The 9,710-nt window shown below is 36.7% G+C and overlaps 1 protein-coding gene across 2 annotated transcripts in view; it reads right to left on the reverse strand.

The window, feature by feature from the left end:
- Positions 1–1,646: 1,646 nt before the first annotated feature.
- MAML2 (mastermind like transcriptional coactivator 2) overlaps positions 1,647–9,710 on the reverse strand; it is a 325,423-nt gene continuing 317,359 nt past the window's right edge. For both annotated transcript variants that reach the window (XM_025043777.1, XM_006907495.3), the window contains 2 exons: positions 8,778–8,889; positions 1,647–5,446 (listed from right to left, as the gene is read on the reverse strand). In XM_025043777.1, coding sequence (XP_024899545.1) covers positions 4,437–5,446; positions 8,778–8,889 — 1,122 coding nt within the window. In that variant the 3' untranslated portion in view covers positions 1,647–4,436. The remainder of the gene's footprint in view (positions 5,447–8,777; positions 8,890–9,710) is intronic.

Consider the following 9,710-nt stretch of genomic DNA (forward strand, 5'->3'; position numbering starts at 1 on the left):
ATTATATATTATATATTATTCTTTCTTTTTCCGTTAAGCTGAATGATCCCTAAGCATTATAAAAAGTGTCTGTATATTCATGCGCATCCTGAAGCTAACGATGACTTAAATTTGGTAAAAAGGAAACTTAAAATACTATTTATATAAACAAACAAAAGCCCCCTTTAAATACTACTACATGCAGGTCAGGGACAACAGCATTTGGTTTCAAAAATCTATGTTCAATATGTTTTCTTAATTTTCATGAAACAATGTTTTGTAATGTTATTGTTGCCAATGAAGTTGATGCTAGGGCACTACATGTACTTTGTCTATTATAGGGACTTAGGAAGTATATATAAAAGACCATACAATATCATTTACAACTCATGAAAGTTCATTAACGAATACCCAATGCAATACACTACTCAAAGTATTAGTTTTTTCCTCTCTAGTAGGCAAATATTTTCTTTATGAAATTCTATGATCTCACAGGAAAACGACCATTTAATAACATATTCCAGCTTTTGATCCTTAGGACTTGATTTGTATTGTTAGTGGGCACCTACATCAGCATCACCTTTCTTTTTGTCCAAGTCTTCTTCTTGTTTACTTATGATGAATTGGGATTCATATGATTTAAATTTGAAGGAGATGGCTGCTTTGTTAAATAAAGTTGACTGCCAACATGAAAATTTTTAAAAGGTTAAGTGACAATGATTTCTTTATTTTAAAAAATGCCATTGAGTCTTTTTGGTTAATTTCTCACTTAGCTTTGGGAAAAAATCAATAGCAGAGTTTTAGAGTTGGAAAGAAATGCAGAGCTATTTCAGCCCCATTTTGGGGAGCGGAAACATAGTTATAGAGATATTAAATGGAAATAGCGGAGAAAACATTTAAGAATTTGAACTGCCCTTGGCAACTACAGAGTAAGAAGAAGCTGAGGTGTTCTTTTTTTTGCACTCGTTTTCACTCTCATTTCCTCTCTCGGGTCTACTTCCATGGATACAAAATGAGATTCATAGATCATTTTAGAATTACATATTTCTTTCTCTTAATTTGCATATATTTTATTTATTTTTATCGATGTTAATTTTATTTGTTTACTCTCCAACCTTCCAGAGTCATTGGACAGGGACTACATAAAATGTCAATTTTATTATTGCTCCATTAATAACACTAACAAAAAGGATAATGTCACATATTTTTGGCAGAGGGGAAAGGACAACGGAACTTGACAATATATTTCAACAGTGGAGCAAGAAAATTTGGTTAGAATGGTTCCCCTTGTCTCCTACAAAGTTCCATCTTTCTTTCAAATGCTTTAACTCTGTGTAAATATGCTCAGTGAGGCTGTGTTTACCTGGCCCTGTGTCTACTCAGCCTGTCTGACCAAGTGCCACACATTAGGCCAGGCAAAGGCCCACTATACCTGAGAATTAGGCAGTATTTCTCCAGTATTGAGGAGGTGCTGTGTATACAGGATCTTAATACAAACTTTCTAGCTGAACTAAAGAACACTAAAATGAGAAAAGTCAGCATTTCACTGTTAGAAGCCTCCCAGAGTATAAATTTGCCCGTCACTATTAATAGTTCTCAGAACATTCTGTGATGTAGCAACAGTATTGTTGGAGACTGAAAGTATGATTTCATATGGGAACCACTTCTGAAATTTTGAAAACTATTTTTTAACACATGAAATTACACACAATACAAAATATTTGTTTTACAAGTTGAAATCTTTACAGTTGTGGGTACAGTTACAGTAATGCAAGTAAATTAGTGCATTCACTTAGAGCAGTTATTTATCTTCATTGGGTTTAACACAAAGCTAAGAATGAATTATTTGCTTAAATTGTTTTCTAGTCTTTGAATTAAGAAAAAGAAAAATTACTTCTACCTCCTTTATAATATCGTCAGAAAGATAAACAATGCCAACAATTAAGTAGTCTGGTATTTTTATAAATGGGAGATTGTATTCCAATAGCTTTTAAATTATAAATCATAAAGTTTTGACTACATATGTCTATAAAATTATTATTTTATCTCAGCTTTCAGGAAAATTACGTCATCTTTGGTAACAGGCTGCCAACAAACAGAAACTATAGACTACACCATTTTTTCCAAAGAATCCTGTATTTTAATGAATAGCTGAATAAATAGACATTAATTATGAAATTCACATTAGATAGAAGAAAATCCAAACATTCTGATTGCTTTATCTCTTAAATTTGATAGCTACTACAAAACATACTATTTATGTTAGGGTAAAAATAAGCTGAATCACGGGAGTGTAACTGGGAAGTGCTAGCGGATATATACAGTAACATGGAGAAGCCATAAAAAAAAAGTATATGTACATAATTTTTCCTTAATTTTTTGCATGGAAAAACGCTGTTTTATAAAATGGGAAAACACACAGTAGACCACATGCAACAAGGACCAATACAATGTGCACAGCAGAATAATCAAATAAGACATAAAAACTATGGGTTTAAAAAAAATTGGAGAGTGAAAAAAAAGGAAAGAATTGAAACCTGGAATGCTTTCTTATTGAGGTTTCAGAATATAAATTTGTCTAACAAGCCTCTTGACAGTTTTTAAAAGTTCCCACTTGACCACCTATGGATTAAGTGTAGAGCTAAAAATAAACCATCGTTATTATACAAAACTTTGTATATTAGCATACAAAAGGTAACAATTTACTTTTTGTATAAAATATAACCTTTTGATAGCATATTTATTTCACATATGTATAAATATAACCCAAAGAATATGTTTTAAGTATTTCTACCAAAATATTCTTTACAAAAGTTTACAAAACAAGTAATTCATTTGTATTTACAGCCTAGCTCAGAAAAGATTCTGGCCCAGTGATATTGGTATCATGTAAAAGAGAGTGCTTCTAGACATTTTAATGATCAGGAGAGGACTTTGCAGAACTTTCAAAATGTGTTCTTTTTAAGAACAGATATTTAAAGATTTAGTTACTAAATGACATCAGTTAAGTTACATTTGATAATTGAATACATGAGTATATAACTAAAAAGGCTGAAGATAACCTGTGTTCCTCTGTAATGAGGAAAAAGATAGTGATATTTTGCATCCATTCCAAATCAGCACACATCTTCCCCATCTTATAGCTGATCTGTATGTGGACACTGAGGTTAGATGACTCGACAAAAACCCTTTCTTTGATACAGTGCTGAGCCCTGAGGGAGAAAATGTGAATATGAAGGGTCCATCTAGCATGTGGCAATGATTCATCACGTCAGAGACAGAAGAATGAATAGACTGCTACTGACAGATCACACTCTACTTAGCTGTTTACCCAAAGAATATGTCCAAATAAGGACATTGTTTTCTCTCTCGATAATGCTTTCTTCAAACTCTATGAAATAGATTTGTACCTACCCCTCCCCACCATTCCTGGTTCTGATCTTCTGCTTCTTATCTCCAACCAAAACATGAGGCCTTCTAATTTCAGTTTCGGTCTCCACACTTCCTTTTCTCACCAATCGGTCTCTGGTCATCAAAATATTCATGGTGGACCAAGCTCCATTTCACTCAGCTTGGCAACTAACTAGCAGGCACCATGACAATAAGCAACACCCCAGGTTATATGTGGCCAAATAAATGTCCTTTATAGCAATGCCCAATGGAATGTTTTCTTTTTTAAATAGTGAAATCTGATGCAGACATGTGTGCACTAATATTTCAGTATGATTTGGACAGGTCGTGATTGTATCTATGACTTGGAAACGGATTCAGAAATTGGTAGTGGAAGCCAATAAAGTCGGACAGCTCTGCATTCGCATCATGAGACACAGCATCTTACTGAAGTATAAGATATGTTGGAAAACTGAAAAAGTGAGGGGTGAAGCTGGGGAAGAAATTCTATAACTCACTGGATGTTCTCTAGGTTCTCTGGCTTTTAGTTACTCAGGACACTGGTTACTCCAAACAAAACTATAATATTTCCATCTGGAAGTTTTAGGAAAACTAAATGAAAAGACAGAGTGAAAAGATTAAATCACACTGATATCTATGAGAACAAATACAGGAATTTGTTGCTTATTGCTTGGAACTAATATCTCCACATGACATGGGGTTTAAACAAGCTAAAAGTTCTATGACTTTTCTTTGAGGGAGAAAAGAAGCTTGGGAAGCCTATTTTACACAGCTAATTACACATCAACATCACAGTTCTGTTTGGATAAATTGGATACTGTGTCCTGAAGTTTAACAGGGAAAACTGATCCCAATGTTTTACTTTCAGGTTTGAGATTTAAAACAAGCATTTGGACCAAAATGTTCACCATTACAGTTACTTTCTGTTTTAAGCCAAGGCATCTTCGTGTAGTCCAACTAAAAGTCAACAGTTGGCCTTTCCAGAGTCCTTGTTAAAATACTGCCTTTTAGTGCTTGGAGTTGGTGAATTGTCTCTCTTTCCTCCTTTAGGAGTTGTTCCCCAAGATTTCATCAAGATTGATGTCTTTCATCCAGTCATCATTACCAGGCTCTGTCTTCAATAAAGAATCAATGAAATCAGCATCACTGTTTAGGGCAGGGCCCATGTTATCAGTCTGTTGGTTGAGAAAGTCAAAAGCTAAGTCACTGCCATGGTCAGTTCCTTGAAAAGCCCTGGAACTTTGGTTGGGTGAAGGAAAATTGCCCGGTGTCAGGGATGGTGGCTGGCTTATGCCTGTCCTTGACTGATTCAACCCTGTTCCTGACTGGTTTAAATTAGGCAAAATCTGTGTGCTTAGCTGATTTGGTCTGAGATTCAGACTTCTGAGCGGACCCATGGTTTGTCCATTCAATGTCTGGCCCATCTGGTTCATGGGTCTCATTTGCAGTGCTGGTGTTAACTGGTTCGGAGGAGCTACTGCCCTCTGGGGAAATTGCTGGCTACCTACAGCCTGCTGCAATGACTGGTTTGGAGTATAGGCTGCAGGTGTACCTGTGGAGAAGCGGACTCCTGTGGACTTCAGGGCTTCCTGCTGTTTGGTTGTTGCTTCTTGAGAGGCCCAGTTTGGTGCTGTTGTGTTAGATGTGATCATTACATTCGATGATCTCTGTGCTGGCATGCTTGCCATACTGTGGGTTAAATTTGGTCTTAATTGTGAATTGCCAACAGGTCCAGTTCCAAAAGTGGCCACATTGCTATTTGGCCCTAAGGTAGGTGGCCGTGGCATTAAAGGGTTGTTTTGATTTGCTATCAATTGGTTTGGATTTCTCTGCTGGGTCAATTGATTCATTCCTGAAGTGATGCTACTGTATGTGCCAGGTTGATTACAAGGCAGATTTCCATACATCCCTATGTTTTGAACTGCTGTGGATAATGATGGCATTCTTGTTCCATGGGAAGTAGACATGAGGCTGGAATTTGGAGTTAAAATGGTGTGTGTTGAAACTGGGTTTGACAAAGTCTGGTTAGAGTTTAAACTCACTGTTGATGTGCCACCTAAGGAAAAGAAGATAGTTATATTAGTTCATAGCAGTAGGTTATTTCCTCTTTTGTATCACTTTGCAATAACTTAGTAGGCCTATGGCCCTGAAAATTATGTCCAATTCTTCCCCTGTATCATCCCTATTCAGGAAGCTGCCACAAGTGGCTCCAGTGTCCAAGGGTAAATTCCCAACTCTTTAACTATCTTAATTCACTGTAATCTATTTTCCAGTGATTATTTCCATATGAAAAGCCTTTTGTTCTAAGAGGTATACTTACTATTGCATTGTTATCTACACACTATGAGCTACTTTTGCTCATGCCATTTCCCTCTTCTGATGCCCTTAATGCCTCCCTGAGCCTTATCTTTTCTTTAAGGCTCAGGCCAAGGTCCAAGCTCCTTCATTAAGTTTTCCCTGATAGTCAAGCCTCTTCTCTCCAGTAGCATTTGCTCTTCCAAGTTTTCATTTATCACTTAGCTTTTATACTGGGAAATTCATGGATCCTCAAAGGGCCTGCCAGTTACATTGATGCCTGTAAGTAAGTGACTGGATGTGGGGCCACCCAATCACAGGCTGCTGAATAGAGGGGCTCCACACATCAGATAGTGATTAATCAACACATCGAAATCTTTCTGGCTTGGGGAGGTTAAAGGTGTCATGGAAAGACATCTTGAGAGGCAGAAACGGAATGCCAGAAATATTTTTTTAAAAGTACCTGCTGAATGACAAGTTCCTTGAGGGGAAGAATTTTTGCCTATTTTGTTCACTGTCATATTCTCCAAGTCTAGTAGATGAGGACAAGTAGGTATTCAATTGATATTGAATGAATGAATGAATGAGATATTGAAGCAAAGATATAACTTGGAGAAAGATACTATTTTAAAGTACTGTCCCTGAAGAGAGGTAGGGAGGCCCAGAGAATCAGAGATACTGAGAAACAGAGGACTAGACACATACGAATATCAGAATAGCAGTTTATGAGTGGAGTATGGCTGCAACTGCAACCCCAGTATATTCCCTACTGCTTGAGGATAGGGAGCGTGGTACACAACCTAAAAGACTGAAGGCCTTGCTCTTTTTTAAAATTATCTTCCTAACTGGACCACATATCTTTTGAAGGCAGGAATAGTCTGGGCCAAGTGATTATGATTGTACTGAAATTAAGATAAGAAGTAATAAAGAGTTTCTGTTGTGCTTGTTGCTTACTTTATTCTCAGAAGACACAGGAAGTGTAATGCTCTAGAGCAGTAGTTCTTACCCACTTGGGGTCAGCAGTTGGATGCTGAGGACCCCTCCCTTAGGAAAATACCCACATGCACTGAGAAAAAGACTTCTAGGTGCCTACCAAAGAGCCAACCTCCCTGTCTTCCTTAGAAACAGGGCCTTGAGTTTGTAGTAATGTTTCCAGCTGAAAAACCACATTTCCCAAACTTCCTTAGTTGTTTGGGGGTTGGAAGGGGGCGTATGAATGATTTTGGCTAAAGGTAGGAATTATTAGGTTAGAGTCCAAGAAACCTACTTTAGTAAGGGAATCTGATTCATGTTCACTGAAGCATTATTTACAATAGTCAAAATATTACATACACACACACAATAGAATACTACTCAGCCATAAAAAGATGCAATATTTGTGACAACATGGATGAATCTTGCAGGTATTATGCTAAGTGAAATAAGTTAGATGGAAAAGGATAAACGCTGTATAATTTCGCTCATATATAGAGTATAAAACAAAAAAAGTAACAAACGTACTAACAAAACAAAACAAAAATAAACTCATGGATAAAGACAACAGAATGGTGGTTACCAGAAGGGAAGAGAGATGAGGGCAGAGGGGCGGGCGAATTGAGTAAAGGGTGTCAAGTATATGATAATGGAAGGAAACTAAACTTTTGGTGGTGGGTGCATAATCGAGTATACAGATATTGAATTACAATGTCATACACCTGAAATTTATATATTGTTATAACCAATGTTACCGCGATAAATAAAAAAAAAACTTTTATTTTTAAAAAGGGAATCTGACTCATTTGAGAGGCCATGTTAGTTTTTCCTTCTTCCGTCTTTCAATCCGGAATCTGAATATGAAGGCTGGACATGTGGTGGACAAAAGCAACCCTTAGGATGGAAGTTACATGCTAAAGAAGGTAGAGTGGAAAGACATAAGAAGCTTGGATCCCAGATTACATGGTAGAGCCACTAAACCAGCCCTAGACTACTATCCTCGGGATTCTTTTATGTAAATGGGAAAAGAAAAACTGGGACATCCACCTTGAATTTTATATATTTCGAAGGTAGCTTTCCCCAAACCTACTGATAGGTCATGGTGTATAAGAAGCCAGGTTCCAAATAAATCTCTTCTCATCTCTCAACCTCTTTGAGGGCAGAATCAATAGAAAATCCTGTTTTTGCTTTGAGGCAAAGTAATCTTAGAAAGTAGAATACATATATCCCATTCCTAATTTTAGTGGAAGAGGCAATCTGGTGCATTTGAAAGAGTTTAAATAAATTAGAACAATATATTTATAACAACACTTAACAGAACCAGAAAATATTAACAAACAGGGGTATTTACAGCCCCTCCTTCTTTAGAGAATCTTCTTTATGGCTTTCTTGACAGAGGAAGGTAACAGGTAAAGAGAAAACTTGGGAAACTCAAGGACCAGCTTAACTTACATGGGAAAGTGAAGGGCAGAAGAGGCTTGAACAGATGGTTAACGGGAGAAAGCAGGAGCAGTATAGGCTAGGTTAGGGAGAAGGCCTTTTGGAGTTCAGAGAGAGGGAGGAAAGATTTTAGGGGTAGTGCCTATCGCTTATGTTATGTTGCGAGATTTATTAAGAAGTTTTGCTTTGTATTTGAAATGCAATCCACCTTTGGAATTTTTGAGAGACTTCATAAAGACTTAATTTGCTCTTCAATTATTTCTCAGTGATAGGACTATTTGTCTTAGGGACGTGAGCCCAAAGGTGGCGGCAAAAAGATTGAGCTTTATGCAAGTTACAAATGTGACTCAGGAAGATAGCTTGCACTATCTGAGTCAAGATACATTGCTGGGAGGAGAATGATCGAACCTAGCAGTTACAAAATAAACTTTTTTGAATTCTCAGAGGTAGTCTAGTGAGCAGTGAAATATATGAATACGGAACAAAAGTAAGCAGAAACTGATGAGAAGACTAAAAATATTCAAGTTTGGTCTTGACCTGAAAGTTATATGGGAGCTAGTGAAGGAGTCTTAAGAAAAATGTTACAATTAAATATGATAGGGAAAGGCGGAAATATTAAAAACTGAACAGTTTTCTTCTTTCCACAGTTACAATTTCTATTAATTTTTAAGAATACTTACCAGAATACTGAGCAGTTGGTTGCATATTACCCACATTTCTTCTTTGGTCTTTATAATCTGGGGGCGGCCTTGTCAAATGTCTGTTTATCTGATCTTGTGGAGTAATTTTCTCCTTGAAAACACAAATGAAAACATATTAAATTGCACTGTTACTTTCTCACTCGTAAAAATGTACAGAATGCTATTTAAACAAATAAGAATATGAGATTCATAGATCTTATTTATCAGCCTTAATTCAGAGATAAATCCTTTTCATTACAATAAACTTCCCACATGGAAGTGTAATTTCTACTTCTCAACATTCAACATGTGTTTGGGCTCTAGTAACTACTCTCATTTTCTATAATTTGCAATTAGATTTCAGTGAGGACTAAAATTCTGTGATTTTCGAGATGACAGTTCTAGTTTTATTTTGTAGCACACAGATATGCTTTGGTACTTATATATAATTCTGGTCCCACAGAGTGTAGAAGACATAAGATAGGATTTCCAGATAAAATATTGGACACGTGAGCATTCTGTATTTTTATTTGCTAAATATGGCAACCCTAGGTAGGAGACGTCAGGAGATAACTTACCATGTACTTCTATGGGCACTATATGCATATTACCTCATTTTTTTTGCCCTCATAAACAACCCTTGAAGGTAGGTATGATTATTCCCACTTCATAGATGAGGAAATGGAAACTTCCTTAGGCTAAGGAATTTACTCACGATCACATAGTGGTAGAACAGAAAGCAAATCTTGAGTCAAAAACTCAGGCTCTTTCTTGCCACACAATACAAGGGCCCCTTCACTTCTCTATTTCTCTGTGCCCCATTCTCAAAGCACAGAAATTTCCCCAGCTCCCTTCTTTTCTTCCTTCTGGAATTGCTCACCTTAAGACCTTTACAGTAGGTTTCTTTGGGAACTGAGAGAGGAAATAGGGGAT

Source organism: Pteropus alecto, unplaced genomic scaffold (genome assembly GCF_000325575.1).
Source record: "Pteropus alecto unplaced genomic scaffold, ASM32557v1 scaffold12, whole genome shotgun sequence".
In the NCBI taxonomy this organism is placed as follows: Eukaryota; Metazoa; Chordata; class Mammalia; order Chiroptera; family Pteropodidae; genus Pteropus; species Pteropus alecto.